Source organism: Chelonoidis abingdonii, chromosome 9, assembly GCF_003597395.2.
Source record: "Chelonoidis abingdonii isolate Lonesome George chromosome 9, CheloAbing_2.0, whole genome shotgun sequence".
Taxonomy (NCBI): Eukaryota; Metazoa; Chordata; order Testudines; family Testudinidae; genus Chelonoidis; species Chelonoidis abingdonii.
The window spans coordinates 49,543,017-49,565,038 of record NC_133777.1 but is presented as its reverse complement, the minus strand read 5'-3'; the positions used below and the strand labels follow the sequence as shown (position 1 = coordinate 49,565,038).

General features: G+C 44.1%; 1 protein-coding gene across 2 annotated transcripts in view; it reads left to right on the top strand.

Annotated features, from left to right (window-relative positions):
- The window catches only part of PSTPIP1 (proline-serine-threonine phosphatase interacting protein 1), a 91,590-nt gene extending 77,415 nt beyond the window's left edge, over positions 1 to 14,175 (top strand). Inside the window, exons 12-15 of one of the 2 annotated variants that reach the window (XM_032799835.2) lie at positions 2,604 to 2,688; positions 4,459 to 4,529; positions 7,628 to 7,728; positions 11,730 to 14,175. In XM_032799835.2, coding sequence (XP_032655726.1) covers positions 2,604 to 2,688; positions 4,459 to 4,529; positions 7,628 to 7,728; positions 11,730 to 11,861 — 389 coding nt within the window. In that variant the 3' untranslated portion in view covers positions 11,862 to 14,175. The remainder of the gene's footprint in view (positions 1 to 2,603; positions 2,689 to 4,458; positions 4,530 to 7,627; positions 7,729 to 11,729) is intronic. The other variant, XM_032799836.2, reaches the window with a different exon arrangement.
- The last annotated feature ends 7,847 nt before the right edge of the window (positions 14,176 to 22,022 follow it).

The following is a 22,022-nucleotide window of genomic DNA, read 5'->3' as shown; positions in this document are numbered from 1 at the left end:
TTTTGGCCTCATTACCAATTAGAAGTAGAGTCCCCGTGACAGACATGCTGCCTTTCTAATTGTGGCCTTAGAAAGTCACTTGAGTTTCTGTTCCTCATTCTCTTCCCTCCGTAAAATGGGAATAATACATACTGACCTCACAAGGAAAGTAGGCAGCTTAAATAGATGGTGTTTATAGAAGGCTTTGAAGAGGCACATTGCTAGATTTCCTCAGCTGGAGAGAGCCAGAATATAGAAACAGTCCTACAGCTCAAGGTGGGGACTGCCCACCAACATCCACTGAAGTCAAAGGGAGTCTTGCCATTGATTTCAGTGAGCGTTGGATCAGGACTTTGGTGATGACGACATGTGGAGTGGAACTGACAGCAGTTGGAAAATGGAACAATCCTACTTAAAAAAAAAAAAAAATAAGAGAAAAAGCAGCATTTTTCTTTTGCATAGTAAAGTTTCAAAACTGTATGAAGTCAATATTCAGTTATAAGCTTTTGAAAGAGCAACCATAACTTGTTCAGAGTGACAAACATTTCAGAGTTACAAACAACCTCAATTCCCAAGGTGTTCATAACTCTGAGGTTTTGCTGTAGCTTATTCCTCTTCCCATATGGAAACAAGCTATCGTGGTATATTTGCACTGCTATAACTGTGTACACACTTATTATTGATATTTATTTTATTATCATAGCACCTAGACACTCTAGTTGTGCACCAGGATTCCATTGTGCTAGGCACTGTACAGAGTCAGCACAAAGTGTTGTACCACTTTATCGATATTGGTGTAGGTTAAACTGTTACAACTTTTGTGTTTAGACAAGCCCGGAGTAAAATTAAGCTTTCCCTCTCAGGTTTGACTGGTGTTAGTATCTCTGGTGAATAAGCTTTCCAGTTCTCCAGCTGTCAGAAATCTTCCATGAAAAACAGTGTAGACTGGGGTGGGCAAACTTTTTGGCAAGATGGCCACATCTGGGTATGGAAATTGTATGGTGGGCCATGAATGATCATGAAATTGGGGTTGGGGTGCAGGAACGGGTGAGGGGGGAGGACTCTAGCTGGAGGTGTGGGCTCTGGGGTGGGGCTGGGGATGAGAGATTTCGGTGTAGGAGGGTGTTCCAGGCTGGGACCTAGGAGTTCAGAGGGTGGGAGGGGGTCAGGGGTGCAGGCTCTGAGCAGCACTTATCTGAAGCAGCGGCATGTCCCCCCTCCGGCTCCTATGCAGAGGCATGGCCAAGCTGTTCTGCACACTGCCCTGTCCACAGGTGCCGGCCCTGCAGCTCCCATTAGCCACCAGTTCCCAGCCAATGGGAGCTGTGGGGATGGCACTTGGGGCAGAGGCAGCCTGCACAACCCCTTGGCTGCCCCTAAGCATAGGAGCTGGAAGGAGAACATGCTGCTACTTCTAGAAGCCTTGCCGTGAGTGCTCGCAGAGCAGCCTCTGACCCTGCTCCCCTGCTGGAGCAGGGCAAGCCACAGACCCTGCTCCCCAGCAGGAGCTCGAGGGCTGGATTAAACTGGCTGGAGGGCCAGATGTGACCCACGGGCCGTAGTTTGTGTACCCCTGGTGCAGATGAAGCCCATATTTCTAAAATATATAAAAAAATAGCATTCAGACCTCCTTTAAATATTATAGAGAAGAAAAGAGACACAGAGGGCATGTTTCTTTACCTTTACATGTCAGCAGTTTCTCAGTATGAATGCTCCTCTTCACCCTCAGTTGTGGCTCATTACTTCTCAGAATAGCTTGTGGCAAGTTTCTGGCCTGCAAGTTGTAGTATTTTAAAGTACAAGACACAGAAGCAACCACATGCATTCTGTTATATAAAAGAACCACAGACAAGGACTTTGCTGTTAAAAAGAAACCTTCTCTCTTAAAACTAACTCTGATGTGAGTTGTGGGTGTGAAGTCATGTGACTAGCCCCATGGTGGACAGTGAGAAGTGAGGGGGAAATGAATAGGTATTTTGGGTCAATAGCAAATTCTCTCTCTCTTTGGGGACAAGAGAGATAGGCTGGTATTTATGTACACATGAAGACCAGGAAATACCTACTTTACAGCATCTGACAACAGGGCCAAAAATTTCCTCAGATGTGGCTGGAATTCCTGAATCTCTGCCTATACATTTAAAAAATCCAGAAGAGCTGACTGGGTCATCATCCTCAGTTAGTAGCTGAGAGCTGCAGAGTGATTAGCTTTTGCTCCTTACACAAAGATGGGATGACAAAGATGGCAGAAGTCCTATTATTGAGGCAGCAGCCTTCTTGATTAGGATTTGACCATAGCTATTGAAATGGTGCTGAATGGATTGTGGATGTGTCTATACTTGCAGCAGAACTGTATTAAGCATCAGCTCAGTAGTACCCATTACTCACATGTGTCATCAATAGTTTTCCTAACATAGATGAGCTCACAGGTCTGCATGGGCTGCATCTACGTATTAAAGAGGAGCATGGTTACACTGCCGAATTCCATTGGCTACTCCTGCTCTAGAAGATTAACCACCGTGCTATGGAAAAAAATCAGTTGCATTGCTGGCAGAGGGGGGAAAAAAAAAAATGGATATTGTCTGCTTGTTTACACCCTTGTTTTTTTAACAATTATCCCATTGTAGTTCCAATAGGATATGAGAATTATTATGCCAGAGAATCTCCTAGATATAGTAACAGTCCAGTCCAGTCCTGTGGGATGATGAAAAGGTGAGTATATTGCTTCCTTGTGGAAATGCTTTTCTGTGTAGAAAGCAATATATGGTTACATACATGCAAGTGACAAATCCGAATCTTGAAAGAAATTGCTTCTATAATCGTGGTGAAAGGCAGATGTGATATGCATGCATATCATATACATATACCAATTAATTTAGCAGAATTTAAAGTGAAGCAAGATTAGATATTCACATTGTTGCTGGCAGGAAGGGAGGGAGGGAGGGGAAGGAAGAAACTGATCAGCCAGCAAGTAATTGAGGCACACTTAATTTTGCTTTGTGATAGGACAAAAGTTGTCTTTTCCAGCAATACCTTCTGTGCTAAACCATAGTGCACTACCATGCCACAGATTAGCAAATAGCTTTAAGCCTGGTCTGCACTTAAAAGTTTCAGTGGTATAGCCTTGTTGGTTAAGGCTGAGATTTATACTGATGAAAGCCCTAATGTGGACCCTATTATATCAGCAGAAGATGGTTTATACTATGTGATACAGCATGGCCAGAGGGCAGCATAAGAGTGTTAGCAGGGGGCCTTATTCCCTGCCAAGGGAGGAAGGTTTGCTTTAGATTAACTAGAACAGCGTTGGGCAATTAGAGACCTGACTCAGTTAGAGCACCTGACACCACGTGTGACAAATTGCCGGTACTGTTCTCTGGGTCTCGCACTCTCTCTTCTCTGGGGTGGTTCAGGGCGATATTGCTTGCCTCTGAACCAGTTCTTAATCACTCCCTAGTGTTCCTTGGAGGAGGGGAGTGGAGGGGAGGGACCTGGGCCCGCCCTCTACTCCAGGTCCCAACCCAGGGGCCCTGGGGTTGTGGTGAACCACTTGACTAGCAGTTTCTTCCCGGGTTACTTCCCCTCTCAAACCCGTCAGCTTGTGAAGGGCTTCTCGCTCTCTTCTATACAAGCCTGGTGCCCCTTACCTAGGGTCTCTGTTGGCTTCCCAATCCACGCAAGCACTCCTCCAAACCTTCTATCTTCTCTGGACAACCTCTTCTCATCTGCACTCTGTCACCATCCAACCTTTCTCCTTCAACTACCCCACCCTGTCTGACTGAAGCAGGGTTTATATCCCATGACGGAGTCAAGTGCTCTAACTGGAGTCAGGTGCTCTAATTGGCCACAGCTGTTCTAGTTAATCTAAAGCAAACCTTCCTCCCTTGGCAGGGAATAAGGCCCCCTACTAACACTCTTATGCTGCCCTCTGGCCATGCTGTATCACAACTAGTACACTTTATGTTGGTTCGGGAAACATCCAGGGAGAAAAATTAAATAGTTTGCTATAATTTTAAAACTGACAGTTTTTAGACAAGTGTATTATAGTCTACAACATTCCAAAAGCCAGCATTTTTTCCTATGTTCAAGTGCATTATTATGAGGAGAAAAGAAAAGGATGCCACACCTTGCAACTGACCAGTCAACAGATCCATCATGTCACGATGGGATGGTTTTAGCTTTGCTTCATGTGTCTTGAATTGTCCATAAGATAAAACTATCACAAAATAATAAATGTATAATATATTTTATTATTTTGTGTACAGTTTAGTGATTGGAAAACTTCAGAAGATTTGCTAGTTTACCAGGGTTTGTTTAAAATGAAAATAAGTGTGTCTGTTGCTCTAGTGCAAAACAAAATAAAAGTTTCCAAAGAGGAAACATTTGGCCAGAAGTGTTGGTGACAAATGGGAGGAATGAGGAAGATTACATGGCAGTGGACTAGCGCTCTGTACATTCTATCACCGGTTTCTTTTGGTTCCACAGATTCTCTGGATTGTTACATGGAAATAGCAGAAACTCCAGTGAAACCATCATTCCCACAGCCCCTCCTATAGGTATGTTTTACTATGTAAATCAAAAGATGTATCCGGTCCTATGAATGAATCATTTACATGCTTGTTGCATGGAGAATAAAACTATGTGATAAGACGTTAATGGGTTATCTATCCTATGAGCTAGCATGAGACTATAATCTAGACATCAGTACAGCACAAACATGTAGCAAGCAGCTTCCCCCACCATGGAGACTAATATGAGCTGTACTATTCTTAAATCATCCTCTGGATGTATGAAGTTTAAATTCTGACTGAGACCTCAAGGTCTAGGAACACAATTTTTTCCTCAACTTAAAGTAGAGTATGGGGAATCCTTCTCAAGCCTTCCTGTGGCCCAGCTTGGTGTCCCTGCAAACACAAGTATCCGTACTGCTTCAAATGTTATGCTGCCTTACCAATCCCATATCCAGGGCCATCCTTAGGGTTTATGGGGCCCTATGCAGTATTATTAAACTGGTGCCCCTATGCCTGATGGCAGCTCGGGCTTGCATGTGTATTTTAGATATGGGTGATTTTTGAAGGATTTATTTAAAAAACTATGTCTGAAGATCCAAGCATTTAAGTCTAAAAAGATGAATACTTAGGCCTTGGCTACACTGGAGAGTTGCAGCGCTGATGGTGGGTTTATAGTGCTGCAACTTACTCACCGTCCACACTTGCAAGGCACATACAGCGCTGTATCTCCCTGGCTGCAGAGCTGGCTGTACTCCTGCTCTGCCTCGGGTATAAGGATTGCAGCGCTGGTGATGCAGCGCTGCTCCACAAGTGTGGCCACCAAAAGCACTGTAATTGGCCTCTGAGGTATCCCAGAATGCCTGTTCAGCCACTCTGCTGTTTTGTTGTGAACTCTGGGCTCCCGGAGCTGCTTATCTAAAAAACAAACAGCTCATTTGCTGGAGCAGAGGCAGGCAGGGGAATTCCTTTGGAACGTTCACAGCTTGATAGTGTTTGCTTGAGAAGAGAAGCAACACAGCGGGGGGGGGGGGGGAGTCCGTTTTGGAGCAGCTGCTTATCCAGTCTGAAGGCTATTTGCATTTAGTGAATAAGAGAGGGGTGGGGGAAGGGGTCGAAACTTTTAAAATGATTGAAGGTTGGTGCTGTGTATCTTCCAGTCCTTAGAACTTGCAAGGCAGGGAGCTGACAGTGTCACCTCCAAAAATCCACTCTGTCTCCCCCATACTCCCTGTCACACTCCAACCCACCCCCCTCTTTTGAAAAAGCACGTTGCAGCCACTTGAATGCTAGGATAGCTGCCCATAATGCACCACTCCCAACAGCGCTGCAAATGTGGCCACACTGCAGCGCTGGTAGCTGTCAGTGTGGCCACACTGCAGCACTTTCCCTACACAGCTGTAACTCCTAGCGCTGTACAGCTGTAAGTGTAGCCATGGCCTTAGATTCTTGCATAGAGACTTTTAGATGCACAATTTAAGAGATGTAATTTTATACTCTTCAGCAACACACTAATGAAATATTTTTAAAGCAAATTTTAAATTAAGGTCCTGTAGACTAAAACATGTTCTTAATAACTATTACAGTAATGCACAACTGTTTGTCAGTAAATTCAGAAACTGACAGTATATATCTGGGGGTTGGCAAATGCCTGTTAAAGGACTTCATTACCACTTGAATGGCCCTTTAACAGTTTCAGTGTTCAGAGTAGCAGCCATTTTAGTCTGTATCTGCAAAAAGGAACAGAACAGGAGTACTTGTGGCACCTTAGAGACTAAGGGTATGGCTACACTTGGAATTTCAAAGCACTGCCGTGGCAGCGCTGCGGGAGCGCTGCCGCGGCAGCGCTTTGAAGTGTGAGTGTGGTCGGAGCGGCAGCGCTGGGAGAGAGCTCTTCCAGCGCTGCACATAAACCACATCCTCCACGGGTGTAGTGTGCAGCGCTGGGAGCCACGCTCCCAGCGCTGCCGCCCTGATTACACTGACGCTTTACAGCACTATATCTTGCAGCGCTCAGGGGGGTGTTTTTTCACACCCCTGAGCGCGAAAGTTGCAGCGCTGTAAAGTGTGAGTGTAGCCATACCCTAACGAATTTATTTGAGCATAAGCTCAAATATAACATAAGTTTCAGTGTTGTGCTAATAGGTCTAGCAGGCTGGAAGGCGTTTTCAGTTGTAAGTACTAGATCCCCTCTGGAGGAAGACTTCCCAGGCTGCTGCAGATAGCTGTGGTGGGAGCCTGCAGGAAGAGTCAGAACAGGGATAGGAAGAGGTGGACGGGTGGACACTAAGACCCACGGGTGCCCCAAATTTTCAGGTGCCCTACACAGCCGCATTGCAGTATGCCTAAGGATGACCCTGCACATGTCACTCAGACGGCAAAGCATAATATTTTGACAGCACAGGAAACAGTTTGTGACATTTGTATTGGCTCGATTTAAAACTAGCTAAGGAGATTTAAACTGTGATTGTCCCCTAATAAGAAACAAAAAACAAAAACTGCTGCTGGAACCAGTTTCCTTCACTACGTCTGTGTGTCCACTCGGGCACCCAGAAATGAAAAACAGTCTCTCCTAAATCCCTTGTCTGAGTCCCTGAACAGTGAGAATTCACTGTCATTCATGCAGGCTAGATCAGCAAGGGCCGGGTTTTTAAAGGTACGTAGATGTTGCTCTGCTCAGAGTTGCAATATCTCATTGATTTAGGAGCCTCAGTCTCATTTTTGAGACTGAAATAGGCATTTAAGAGTCTAAGCCCCACTGACTTTCAATGAGACTTAGGCTCCTTCATAGTCTGAGCTGAAGTGCCATCCATTTCTATAGAATTCAATGGTGTCTCTGTGAATACAACTTGAATGAGAGTTGAAGGCATTCAGTGCCGCCCAGGATTGGGTCCCACATGTCTATACAGTAGCATATGAACAGCATCTGTCACATTTAATGCCTCCCCAATCTGCTCACAGCTGTTTGTGCATCTAGATAGTGGCAGTTGAGCATAGCTTTACCTGGAGTCCATAGCTGTTTCTCTAGGCACACACATCACACATCCCAGTGCACAGAGAGAAGAGTAGACATCTTTGTGTTTGTGAACTCTTGCAAATGATTCCTTGCATTTAAAAGCAGCTGAACTCTTTCACTGTTTTTCTAGACGAGAAAGTGGATGGGGTCTACGCCGCTATTAATGTGGGTGAACAAGCAGCAACCACACCATCCCAGGACTACAGAGTGCTCTACGACTATACAGCCCAGGTAGTCAAAGGATTAAAGAATGGGTGTCGTAATGAACGAGGCTTAAAATAGTACCTTTGACTCAAAGAGCCCATTAATTCTCAACACCCCTAGGGGTTATGCATTATCCTCATTTTATAGATGGGGAAACGGATGGAACAGAGAGTTACTTAGCTAAGGTCACCTAGCAAGTCTTTGGCAGCCAGGAGTTGTGACTCCTAGGTCCCTGCTCTGGCCACTAGACCATACTGCTCCCAAATGTATTTCAATTTGCTGTACATTAATGTGTTTCATCAATAATGGTGCCAAACCATCCCAACCCTTGTCTCTTTAGGGATAAGAGACTCATTCAACACAGAAGCTTTGTACATTTTGACTGATGGTAACTAAAGCCACCTGGCTTTACAGGAAGATGTATAAAAATAGTCCCAATAAAACAAGTAAGAGAAGTTAGTTAAGGTCCTGATCCAGCATCAGGATTTGCTAGTGCAACCCCCTACTCCCATGAATCAATGGGGCTCTACAGAGGTACACACTAGCGGATCTTGATGTAGGATTGGAATCCAGAACATTTGGATAGAAATTTAGGGCAGGAAATGATGAATACTGTATCCAGTTACAAATGCAGAGGGAGTTTAGGGTAGAAGAATGCATGTACTCCAACTGGAATCTTGGCAGTATAGCAAAACGAGTCCCCTCTTACTGTTTTTGCTCAAGAGGACAATAGGATCTTTATTGACAAAATGGTCAGGATCCTGTTTTACAGCTTATTGGAAAACAGCACCCCCCATAGCACAGCGCCCTCAGACACCATACTGAGACACTGAATCTAGAGCAGGTCAGCAGGGAATGGCACCTCCACTTCATACAGCACCTGGGTTTTCCTTTGTGATCTCCCATCCAAGTAATGACTCATTCTGACTCTACTTCACTTGTGAAATGTTTTAGATTACAGCCCAAGGGAATATGGTTGCAGCTCATGTTATAAAATTCTCCCTGGCTTTTATTCAGCCTGGAAACAGGAGTGAGAGTCTGTCAAATATTGTCTAAAAGCTGTTCTCCATTTGACCCCATCCTCATCTGGAGAATCCTACCCCAAGACCAGATTGATGTGTTGTCTGTATGCCATAGCAGGGGCAGACTTCCAACACAATCTCCACTGCACAAAAGGATTTTAGAACAAGTCATACTGATTTCCTGTTCATAACTATTGCCAGATACAGACTCCCAGCCTGTCTTCTGCCTTTGCCTCAGTTTAGTTATGGTTTTGTGCGGGATTTGCAATATAAATATTTGTATCCATTTTCCACTTAAAATAACCCCCGAGGCACTTTTTAAATGGAGCTGAACCACCACGACAAGATCTGGCTTTGTCATGCTACTCCAGTTCCTGCACGATGGAAATACTATGAGCTTATATTATTCCGGCTCCATTAAACAGATCCAGGAGGAGGAAAAAAAATTAATGAAAGCGCTACTGATACAACACATACACAGAGACATTCTGACAGAGACATTCTGACAGAGTCAGGCAGCGCAGCCCTCCCTCACATTTTTCCCATGGAAATACACTGTGCCCTGTTGATTGCTCCTTCCAAGTGCCAGTCCTAGCACAGGCCCCTTGGGCAAATGGCAAGGAGCTTGGGTTGACATGCTCACTGAATCCGAAGACACTGCTGATGAGCAACCTGCGTCCTCAGCTAGGGTACTGTAATGTTCCTGACTTCAGACCTAATTCTGTTAGACATCATGAATAAAGTCACAACAGAGACAAGCTGATTTGCTAAAGCAAGAGTTTACTAACACCACACACCTTTTCAGCCGTAATTTTAGACTGGTTTTCAAAGGAGGTAAAGTGGGGATGATGTTTATAAATTTGAATGCCAAAGCAGCCCAAGAGCCTTTAGCCTTATGATTGCCCTTAATGCTCCTACACAGGAAACACAGAAGTATAAAAGAGTAATCCTACTGGTCAGGTCCATCTAGTCTACTAGCCTGTCTCTGACAATGGCCTGATGTTCCAAAGTATGGTGCAAGAAGCCTCACAGAAAGCAGATGTGGGATAGTCTGCCCCCGCCCCATGATCTCATCCTAATCCCCAATAGTAAGAGATTGGTTTGCACCCTAGGGTTTTACCTCCCTGCCAATATTCTTTTCCTTAGCATGAACTATGGATACTTTTGCTATCCATACAAATAGCCAATCTCTCTTTGAACTTTGCTCATTCTTGGCTTCAACAACATCCTCTGGCAATGAGAGTTCCACAGTCAAATTATGTGTTTGGAAAAAGATTTCCTTTTATTAGGTTTTGAATTTGCCACCTTTCGGCTCCTTAGAAAGTGCCCTTGTTCTTGTGTTATGAGACCCACATTGAAGATGTGTCACTTAGGAGACTCTTCGTAAGAGGTCAACATGAGTCAGAGTCTATCTCAGGGTAGTCAATAGGCAGCCTACAGGCCAAATCCAGACCAGCAGATGCTTTGGAATAGACTCCACCCCCCCATTTTTTTTTAAACTTATTTACCATTTTTATCTGGAGTCTGGACCTTGACTATTCCTTGACCAAGACATTTGGACCTTGGGGAAAAAAAATTGACTACCCCTGTTTTAACTGAAGCCAAACAAAAGTTGGGTTATGCCAGTGCAGCTGAAGAGAATTTCCTATGTAGTTCAGGGTGTTCTAATATTTTTTCTACTCCCTTTCACTGTTTGGAGAAATATTTGCTTTAGAGCCTGTTCAGGGTCATTTTAATGTACCTCAGCATTCATGGCATTTTGCCTTGAGGGGAATTATTGAATTCCTTTCATGAAGATGGACTATTCCTAACCTGGGGGTAGACTTCCACACACTTGAACATTATATTCCAATTAGATTGATCTGATCTGTTGAATGCAAAAAATTTGGTGCCTGTGCTATCACTGTTTTGATTTCATTGCTCTTTGGACAGTGAACTGATGCCCCATCCCACAGAAAACAGGACAGTATCACCTAATGGAAATCACTGCAAGTCAGTCTGGCTATTTCCTAGGGGGGCACGGGTGGGGGGAAGAATAGCATGTTTCATGAATAAGTCATTATACCACTGTTGACCACTATTGCTCAGCAACAGGGTTCTGTTCTACCATGCAGGTAATCTGAGATCAATTGTCCTGATGAGACCTCTCTCCCAGACTGAGATTATTGGAGGAATTTTTAATCTCCCTTGAGCATGTAGCCTTGTATTGCTCTAATGAAGGAGCATGACTGGCTGGTTCAGGAGAGAGTTGCATTTAGGGCAGGTCTACACTTCAAAAGCTAAACCCATGCAGCTGTAACACTGTAGTGCTTTAGTGAAGATGCTGCTGCGCTGAAGGGAGAGCTTTTCCCAGCAGTAGTGCTTCATTAGTGTCAGGGCTGAGCCTGGCACCTCTAGGCTTGGCAGTTCATAGCCCTGGCACCTTTCTGCATCAGTTATGAAGGTAAAAAGTTGCTTGCACCCTGGCACCTCTTTCATTACAAATTAAGCGCTGCCCATCAGCATAGTTAATCCACCTCTGTGAGAGGCATTAGCTATGTCAGTTGGAGAAGCTCCCATGTCAACACAGTGCTCTCTATACTGAGGGTTAGGTCAGTATAACTATATTGCTCAGGGGTGTGGATTTTTCACACCCCCAAGTGGCATAATTATACCCATGTAAGTTAATAGTGTAGATCTGGTTTTAGTCTCTTCTGGAAGAGAATGTTCCTATAATACAAGATCTAATCTGCACAGGGAGTGAATGCAGGATGGGTGCATTTCTGTTCCACTCCAGAGATCTTCAGGAGATGGGAAGAAAGTTGATAGCCCCAATATGGCAAGCTCAGTAAACACGGAGCCATGCACTGAGTGGGTCTGATATTTCAGATTCATTATCACAGTGTGATGTGTAAGGATATGCTTTAAGACCATGGGAGCTAGCAAAATCCTTCACACATTATGCAGAAGAGTGTGATACTGAGGCTAACCAGATTGCCACTCCCTCTTTTGGGTCTCTCCTTTCAGAACACCGATGAACTGGACATCAGTGCAGGAGACATCATAACAATCATCGCAGAAGGCGAGGATGGCTGGTGGACAGCAGAAAGGAATGGTCAGCAAGGATTTGTACCAGGGTCTTACCTCGAAAAGCTTTGATGAAAAGATGCATCTGCTTTAAGACCTTAAAAATACCGTTTTCTCTAAAGTGGCACACATGATCAGCCAGTGTTCACCAAGAGGAGCCCATATCATTGTCTTATAAGGTTATCACTTGGGACTAAACAATTGTCTATGCCTTTTTCTTCAGGCCTCCCTCCCCACTCTGGAGTCTTCCCAGAGACAATACAGGTGTTCCCCTCTTACAAAGGCTTTTATCCCTTTGACTGCTCCATCAACATTGCATTGAATACATTCCCTCAGCACCTCAAAGTTATGACAAGTATGGAAAAAAAATTTCTCTGCACAAAAAAAAATTGCTTACAAAAATGGAAGATAAGAAATGTCCCTCAGTAAGTCTATATCACCTCCTGACAGGCTTGGAGACACTCTTGTGCTAACAGTCATATTCTCTACCAATTAATTATCTCTTTCTTTATCTGCATAAGTAGCATAGGCATCTTTGACAGAGGTGTGAAATACGGGGATGGTGGTGTGGGTATGCTGTGCTCAGGATGAAGACATACCAGGGTCTAAGCTATACAACGAGACAGAAGATCACATAGTCCCTCTCCCCATCCCCAAATGCATGAATGGGAGAAACGGGTAAGGATTCCCCACCTATTTTATCATCAGAGCGACTAGGACAAATCATAAAGATGAAACGCTGCTTTAAAGAACATTAAAAGGATTGTGACATGCATTGAGCTAAAGAAGAAAATGTAAGCCCTTCCACCCCACCACCAACTCCTCCTGCTATAAAACCCCAAGTCCTCTACTGTTCCATCCTGGTGTGGAATCCAAAGGCAAAGAGATCAGGATAGACCCTGATCCTGACCTTTGCTGGAAGTTGCCTTTTTTAATGGCTTGTGTCATAACCTTAATATGATTTGTCATGTTTAAAAATAAGCTAAGTAAAGGCTTTCACTAGAGCTGTATTACCCAGACTGACCTGTTGTGAGCTAATCAGGGAGCTGCCAATCTCTTGATAACCTTACATGTAATTGGCCTATACATTACCTGATTTAATCTCCACCCTCCCATCTCTCAGCCTACACGATTTTCTCCTGACCCCCTTTCAGATGCCCCTCCCCTATGATTTCCCAATTATCCCGATAGCCTTCCTGCAGCCTCTGCACCTCTGAGATCATTGTCATGGGTCTGTCCTGGTTCCTTTTCCCTGCCTCACAGTGCACTCACACTTTATGAAAGTTCTCATAAGCAAAGCTGGCTATTTTGTACACCATAGAATAGGAATGCTGTGGGGAAATTGGTCTATCAGGTGACTAGTATTTAGAAATACTTCCAAAATCCACAGTATTTACCCAGTAGAGACCATAAGATTCTCCTTCAGTATTTAATGACGCAATACAAACCTGCAAGGATTTGCTTGGGGGGGAAAAAAACAAACACTGCTTCCTAGAGACAGAATGAACTAACTGCCAAAATTTCAGATTTTAAAAATCTAATCAAAAAGTCAATTTAAAGCACAAATAATCACCATTAACAGGTAAATCTTTTAAGTGAGGAGGCATTGTGGGTGTGGAGTGAGGATTTTAAAGCCAGAAAGAAATCTATAAGGACTGTTCCACCATTTTAGTCAACAGGATTGTAGCATATTAATGAACTAGAGTCAATCCATAGAAACCCATAGCAGATTTTATTCAGTTTTGTGCTGAGAAACCAAGTAGTGCAGCCCTTTTGGGGATCCTCTCTTGCACACACATTCCCCCTCACTTGTCGCCCCTTGCACTTCCCCCTCTGAGGAAGGCTTCTCTACAATTCGGCCCCCCGCTCCTAGACCTGGTACACAGTACGTCTAGAAGTGCCTTGAATAGGCGCTTACAGTTTCATTTTAACATAGAAACCAAAGAGATGAAGTGATAGGCTGTTTCCCAGGGCTGGCTGTGCAAAGGCAGAGCATGAGTGACTATGACAACTTCTCTGTGGGGCAGGGATTATCTTTCTTCTGCTTGTCCCTGATCAGGGCTTCTGAGCGCTACCACAGTATAAATGGTAACAATAAAGTGCTCCTTACAGCTTGCCAATGCCCAGGACAGCCCTGTGTGGCCAGATCTGAATTTTATAACCCAAGAATCATGGAGAGCAATAGGCCACAACTAGGGCCTGTACCATATGCCAGTCGACACCTGCAATGTGGCTAGTCAAACAATTGTGTGGTAACCATCTTGAAATGAAGCCTAAAGTATGAGTTATTTTAGATACTTATCTCCTTTAACAGCAAGTCTTTCAGCCAGAATTGATGCAGGTAGACATTTTGTAGATGATTTCAATTAAAAAAAAAAGTTTCCCTCAAGATCTTGTCTGATCCGTAAATAAGTAACACAGCTATTCAGTTAAGACCACATTCTTCTTAGGGCTCAGAGGGTTTCACTAAGCATTGGAGCACGCCTCCTGGTTACCACATTGTCCGCAGAATCTCTTGCTGTGGGTAAGGTATTACTTGCTTCTCCGATCATGAGGTCATTACCAGTTTTGTGAGGACTGCAGTTCTCAGGCTCTTCTTGCCATCCCATAAAAGCATTTTATACTTTGGAATCCCCACCAGTCATTCCTTGATTAAGTGACATAACCCCTTCAGTCTATAATGTAGGTAGTTATAATCTACCCATCACTACAGTATCTGGGCACTGGGTGCTAATTTGGGATAGTTCTGTAGGTGGAAAGGCAATTGCAATGGTCTCATGATTTATCTTCCCTTCTTTAGAGTGAAGGGCTTGGCTGATAGCTGCTTACAAAAATATTTGTAACTATGCAGTGTACCCCATCAACCTTGGTAGCACATGTCAGAAATAGAACACTGAGAAACCAGTCAAAATATCCCAGCCCCCTGAGCACATGCAGTTTCTAAGAGTCACCCACATCTGGAGAGTGGCCAAAAGGTTAAATTCCAGGTGCTGCATTGGGCTGGAGACAAAGTCTCACTAGAGCTGTGCAGAGCTTTCACAGCAAACCAAACATACAGCAAAAGGGATGTTTCACATTTGGTTATATGACTGCATATTACCCTATTTTTCAGGGAAGAGAAAGGAATGGGCCTCAGTAAAACTCACATTTAATGTTTTGACCAGTTTAAAAGCTTTTCAGAAAAGAAGTTTGTCCCAAAAGAGGACCTGTGTCCAAAAAAAAAAACAACAAAAAACAAAAACAAAAAAAAACCCCTCTTCCCTCAAAAAACCTGCTTGCTTGACAAAAATAAAAGGGAGAAAAGAATAATAAATTAACAGTGTATATAAAAACACACTTTCATTTAAGCACAAAGTAACACTGACTTTTTCAGTTGGGAAACAGTCAATGAGTAAGAAAGTGGAGAAAATCCTATTTTCTGCCAATTTAATTCCCTCCCACACACACACGCACCTGGAAAAAATGGAGGGACAGGGGCAGTAAAGTATCTTTTCACACAACTGTTTTTCTAAAAGAAAAAACTTTATTTCCCTGATGGGAAAATTTCAAAAGGGGATTGTCCCTGCAAAAATTCCTGCAGGTAAACTGGCCATCTTTGTTAATCATCACCTTTTCTCTGATTGTTAAACTTTAAAGTATCTTGTTTCACTGTTCTGGACTATAAAACTTCCGGTTTCACCCGGACAGCATCACGGTTTAGTAAGCCAGCTCCTACCAACCAGAAATGCCAAAATGACAACTATTGACAAAGCTGTATAGTTTCAGAGCGAACTTTTGTTTCATGGGACACTTGCAGCAAGGAGCACATTTCATCGTGTAAGCTGTGTGGCTGGGACTGAGTGGAGTTCTCCTTTCACATGCATGAATCTGTTCTCATAGGTGCAGGCTTAGAAATACTCAAAACTCATGCTTTTGTCCACAGATTCATAAGTGAGAAACTGCCAGTAGCACCACCACAGCCTGTAGTATAATTAAAGGGCAGGTACGCAATAAAATGTACTGAGCTGAGTTAGACTGTGCTCCAGAGGGTGGGGTTCTGTTTGCACAATAGACTATTATTCATTTTCTGGCTGGGCATTCTCACACTTGTAACTATTAACCATTGATATCCTGACCAGGCCCTAAGAAACCTGCAGGCATCTCCAATCCACCCAGCTGACAGTGTTTCAAAGGGATAGGAAATACCAGGACACCACAATACACAGGAGCCCAATTGTAGCTCCTGGATTTAGTTGATTTTTGGTTCTGAATTTAAGTTTTGGCAAATAGCCCTATTTAGGGCACTTCCCCTGACAGCCTGTTGAGTCTCTCCTCTGACCACTTCCAAGCTCGCCATGAAGGTGTTGTCTTTACTACAAAGACAAGGTATATTCTTCATTTAAGGTAACTATCACATGGTAAAATCCTAGTGAAAACAAAGCCAGGTGTAGTTTTCATACAAGTTAGCAGGCAGTAGTAACCTGAAGGTTCCCCCATACTCTTCAACTTGGGCTTTGTCTTCACTTTGCCAAAAGCATATTTACACAACAGGATCACTGCTGCATACTATCTCCAGCACTGTAAAAACCTACTGGAGACCAGGGACAGCAGTTTTGACAGTGATGTAGCTAGGCAAGCTCAGTCATGGGCAGGGATATAGTTTTGACCTCTTCCAGTTACCTTGTGGTAAAAACTACATGCTGTGCCTTGTCTCCAGCAGGATTTTACAGTGAGATAACTACAAGGTGACCACACAATCACTGTGTAGATTTCACAGTGTTTCTAGGAAAAGTCTCTCACTCAAGCTAGGTTAATTCCTGCAGCTGACTTGAGTTAACTCTGCAGTGAAGATACTTGCTTAAGATATGTCTACACTGAAATTAGACACTCACAGCTGGCCCATGCCAGCTGACTCATGTTCATGGGGCTCAGGCTAAGGGGCTCTTTAACTGCACTGTAGATGTTCAGGTTTTGGCTGCAGCCCAGGATTCTGGGACCCTGTGAGATGGGAAGGTCCCAGAGCTCAGGCTGAAGCCAGAGTGTCTATACCGCAACTGAACAGCCTGCAAGCCCGAGTCAGCTGACACAGGCCAGCCACAGGCGTCTGACTGCAATCCTTGCAATCTTTTAACTAGAACACCCACTGCATTTTAATTATTGCCAGAAGTTCTCACACCTCTTGCATTTCAGACTAATATTTTCCTCCTCTTTACTGTCCCCCTGTAGCAGGTCCAGAATCCCTCCAGATAAAGTTACTTACCTGAAATGCCTTCTGGAACCCAACCAGATACTACTGAGGGCCATGGTCCTCTACCCGTAAAACCCTGCTGAAAGGAAGGTGCAGAAAGCACCTTCTCCTATACTGGCTGTCTGAGCATGCCTCCTCCACACAGTTCTCCAAGCCCTGGAACAAAGGGCTGAACTAGAGTTTGAGCAATACCCAGCTGGGGTGCCCCAGAGTGGGAGCAATGTGTATGGGGTCATGGTCTTGGTGCAAGATGTGCAGAGGGCACAGGCCCCTTCAACCTGACAAGAGTTAGCCAGAGGCAGTTTTTACACAGGTGCTGCCAGACATTAAAGGACAAGCCACATGATTTCTGGGCTTTTTGGATAGCTGCAAAGAGAGAGAAAACACAAGCAGGTTTTCCCCAGGCCAGGCATCTCATTTCCAGAGGGAAGGAGGTGGGAACTGAAGAGATGCTTTTTTAGGGATCCTCAACTCAGCAGCCAGTGGATCTCCAGGTTGGCTCATGGAACTATGGAGCTCTGCAGGAGTCCAGGTTCCTGGAACTCTGTCCTGCTCCCAGGAAGTCAGCCAACTCTCTCTGTTCCAGACTGACAGGTGGTCACATGCTACTCTTATGAAGAGCACAGATTTTCACTGAAATGTGGCAAATCCTGCATTACATAGGACAAGAGTGGCCAACCTGTGGCTCCAGAGCTACATGTAGCTCTTCAGAAGTTAATATGCAGCTCCTTGTTTAGGCACTGACTTTGGGGCTGGAGCTACAAGTGCCAACTTTCCAATCTGCTGAGGGCTGCTCACTGCTCAACCCCTGGCTCTGCCACAGGCCCTGCCCTGACTCCACCCCTTCCTGCCCCTCCCCTGAACCTGCAGTGTCCTCACTCCTACCCCCCGCCCTCAGCCTCCTGCATGCCATGAAACAGCTGATCAGGAGGGAGGGGGAGGTGATCAGTGGGTGGGAGGCACTGGAAGCAGAGGCCAGGGGTGGGTGGGAAGCTGCTGACATATTACTGTAGCACTTTGTCAATGTACGTGGGTAAATTCTGGCTCCTTCTCAGGCTCAGGTTCGCCACCCCTGACGTAGGCATCAAGCCAGCCAGCCCCATCTTTGTAATGAGCTCTGTTTCAAATAGATACATAGCTAAAAAGAGTAAAACTAGAAAGTTCAGATTAAAAAAACAAAAAAAAGTAGGTACTTGACTACAATGGTTCCACAATAGTCTTTGGACAGAGGAGGTCTCTGGGGTTATGAGCAGCATGTGCTTTAACTAATGGGTTTAGGTTTGAGAGAAGAAAAAAAACCAACCCCCCCGCCACTTATTTATAAAGTACAGTAATAAAAAGCAACAGACATTTGGGTGGAAGCAGCTGGGTCCCATTATCCCTGTTATTAAAAAACCAACAACATGCACGGTGCTCTATAAGACACAAAGACAGCCCCTCTCCTGAACAGCTGGCCTAACAGTTTCCTTTTAGCTGAGGGAGCTAGAAGTGTTTCAAGGGAGTTTTTACAATCACCTCTGCCTAAGGAAGCACCTTACACAGCAGATTAGTTGAGCAGCTCTTGTTACAGTTAGCAGAAATGCAATAGGATAACTACATAAGACACCCCAACTGTTTGCCACCTCAAAAGAGGTTACCCTCAGCTTCCTTCAGCTTTAGTGAGAACAGAGCATCTCCTACCTTATCTGTCTTCTCTCCTTGCTAGCCATCAATTTTTCCCCCTTCATGGTAGAAGCATCTTTGCCTCCTCTAAAATCTGTCTCTGGAAGCTGTTTCCCTAGCGGAGACTCCTGATTACATCAGGAAACTAACTGATTGTTATATATAGCTAAAGTGAAAGCAGGTGGAGATCAACATGCATTTCATTATGAGCTAGGCCTCAGGTGATGCTTACTTGAGGCCAAAAGGAAGGAGGGAGGGGATTGAGAGCAGCTGAGCCTGAGCACCAGCCGATAGAATAGCTGATAACAACACACACTTCCAGGGCATGATATACTTGTGGCACACAGGATTGTGTTTGTTTTTGTTTCTCTTACAGGGAAGATGTCCTGTGCATCAATCCAGAAGTTTGGTGTATGTTGAATAGGGTGTCAGCCAGCTGCTCACACAGCATCTGCTAGCTGCTGTCCCTGTCATTAGGGCTAGCAAGCTGGCTCGACTACAAGTTTAGAGTAGCCACGCTTCTCTAAGTGCACTTCATGCAGTTTGCTGTTCACTCCTGTATCACCTTTAGCCCAGGCTCGTATCAAATTTGAAGACCATAAAACAGATAGGTTTCGGAGTAGCAGCTGTGTTAGTCTGTATCCGCAAAAAGAACAGGAGTACTTGTGGCACCTTAGAGACTAACATTTATTTGAGTATAACCTTTCGTGGGCTACAGACAACAGAAAATAGACAAGTTGTCAGGGCCTGAAAAATCAGCCATGACTCCTACATAGCAACTTGTTTCTTACTATCCCTTACAGCTGCCATAGGAGGTATTACTTATCACACTGGGCAACTAAGCCCCTTTAAAGATAAGACATTGCAGGCTGTTGCTTAGCAAAACTGAATGAAGAAGTAGGATAAGTTACTGTTGTTCTGCCAACACCACTCACCGCCCTTTTGAACACAAGGAAAAAACTCTACTCAGCTGCTGTTACGTTGCACCTGCACTGAGCATGATCAGCATATTTAGCACCAGTAAGGAGAGAGGAGCTGGGCTTTTGCCTCAGTTCCCCTTGGCCAATGAGAGTGGCTTTCACAGAATGTTGCCTAAAGGTGACCTGCAAAAGAAAATTAAAAACTGGGCTTGGGTTCTTCTTTGCTTCTTGTAAATCACATGGCTGAGAGGTCTTGTGGGTTTGTTTGTTGTTTCCCAAAGGATGGGGAAGGACTTGGCTGATTCTTCTACATTAGAAATTCATGTCCTGCTGAACTAGTGAAATGATATCACAAGTATCAAAAAAGACAAAGCAACTTTTAAGTCACAACAATTTAAACTGTTGTTTTTGGTTTAGTGGAAACTATTTAACTCCAATGACCAATTCACATTTTGGATAAAGGAAGTCTTTGTTATAGATTCAACTTGTTGACTCCCTTCAGTTCAGATGTTAACACTAATAATAAAAACAATAAGGAGTCTGGTGGCATCTTAAAGACTACTTAACACTAATAATAAACATCCCTGAGACCTCTCAAATGTTCTCCAGGAAACACCAGACTTGACATTCTTGATATTTCTAAGGACAAATACCAAACAAGATTTTGCTCAGAGTGGGATGATCTGTTTATACTCAGACCTCTTTAGGCAAAAGAGCAAACAAGTGCATTATGAAAAAATCATTTGGGCTCCCAAAGAATCCTAACAAGCTCCTTGAAGTCAAAAGGAGTTTTACTACTGAGTTCAGTGAGAGCAGGATCAGGTCCTATGACATGCATTTTACACACAGCCTGTATGGTCACAGCTATGCAACCAGCACCATAATTCAGTTAGCCCCTAAAACTGAGTTAAGGCTGAGTGGGCAATATTAAGTGAGAGCTTTATGGTATTTTAGTTTGATCAAACTTCCTTTGACATGATTGCAGAGAGGTTAGCTTTCTTCCCCTCCCCTCTGTATTTGAGGATACAAGCACACAACACAGTTAGAAAAAAAAATTGAGCATATTTGCAACTAACATTTCCTGCAAATGCAGAACTCTGTTTGGGCTATTTAAAGAACCCAAGCAAAGCATTTTAATAAAAAAATACTTGCATTGTGATTTTAGGCAAGTCACTAAAAATCTCTGTGTCTCAGTTTCTCTAGCTGTAACATGGGAATAATAATGCTTCCCCAGTTTTGTAAAGCACTTTTAGATTAGCTTGCCTATAGGCTTTTCAGGTAGTAAATATCACTATTATTGTTCAACCCCAAACTCACCGTAAACAAGCCAGTTTTGTGATGGCTGGACTGATATTTGCAGTGGAAAAGCTGGTACAAAAGAAGACCCATATTATCCTGTGTACATGATGCCCTGGCTTGTTTTGTAACAAGATTAGACAGTTCTTAGGAAGGGGGTTGCACATATGAGATACCATTCACTTTCAATACAGGGAGTGGGGGAGGGAATTTTGTGCATTCCCTTCCTCTTTGCCAGTGTCCAACAGTTGTGTCTAAGGAAGAATTGTTTGGACGTTCCACGCTGGAACAGTCAGTGTAGAAGCTTCTTGGGAAAGTGGTGAACTTTAACCTTCCCAGGATAAGAACATTAACACAAGCATGAATGGAAGAGCCTTCAATGCACTGATAGACGTGAGAAAAGCTTTGTCTTTAGAAAAGGAGTGCAGGGCCCTTCTTGTGTCTCAGCCCATTGAGAGGACCCAAGACATGAGTGACAATGACTTTGTTCTGCTAAAGTTTTTGTTTTACTACGGTCACTGCTTGATTCAGCCACCATGTGGGGGATATAAAAACAGAGAGAAGCCCTGCTTTTAGAGATATAAGGAGTCTTGATAAATACCCACACCCTGCCAGGATGGGGGGTGAGGAAGGGGCAGGGACAGGGCCCTGTGCCAACTCCTTTAACCAAGCACATATCAGGGCAGGCACCACCTTTGATCTGTGTCCTTTTTTAGGGCTGGTTTCTCCCATTTTCTCCCCACCTCACTGGTGTATCATCCTGTGTCCTGGCAGGAGTGAATTAGATCTTTCGTTGCTGCTGACCCAGCTTGTCTCCCATGCAGGCTTCAGGTATAGCAACACAGACAAGCTGAGAGTGAGTTGGGTTCTTAAAGTGCATTGAAGAGCCATGCAGTTACTGTAACAATCCTCACTTCCAGAATTTCTCAGACATGCCAGTCCTGCAAGTGTGTTCAAACAGCAGTACTCCATTGTGCTTTCTGCATCTGCGGCTGGGTTTTGGGAAATCAGTTGTCCTCTTGAAAGAGGTTTCCTGACAGCTATGTATTTTAGGCTGAAAGTAGCACTGTACAGCACTTATGGACTCCTCCTGACTGACAGAAATTTGTGTGGGGGGGGGGGAGGGGG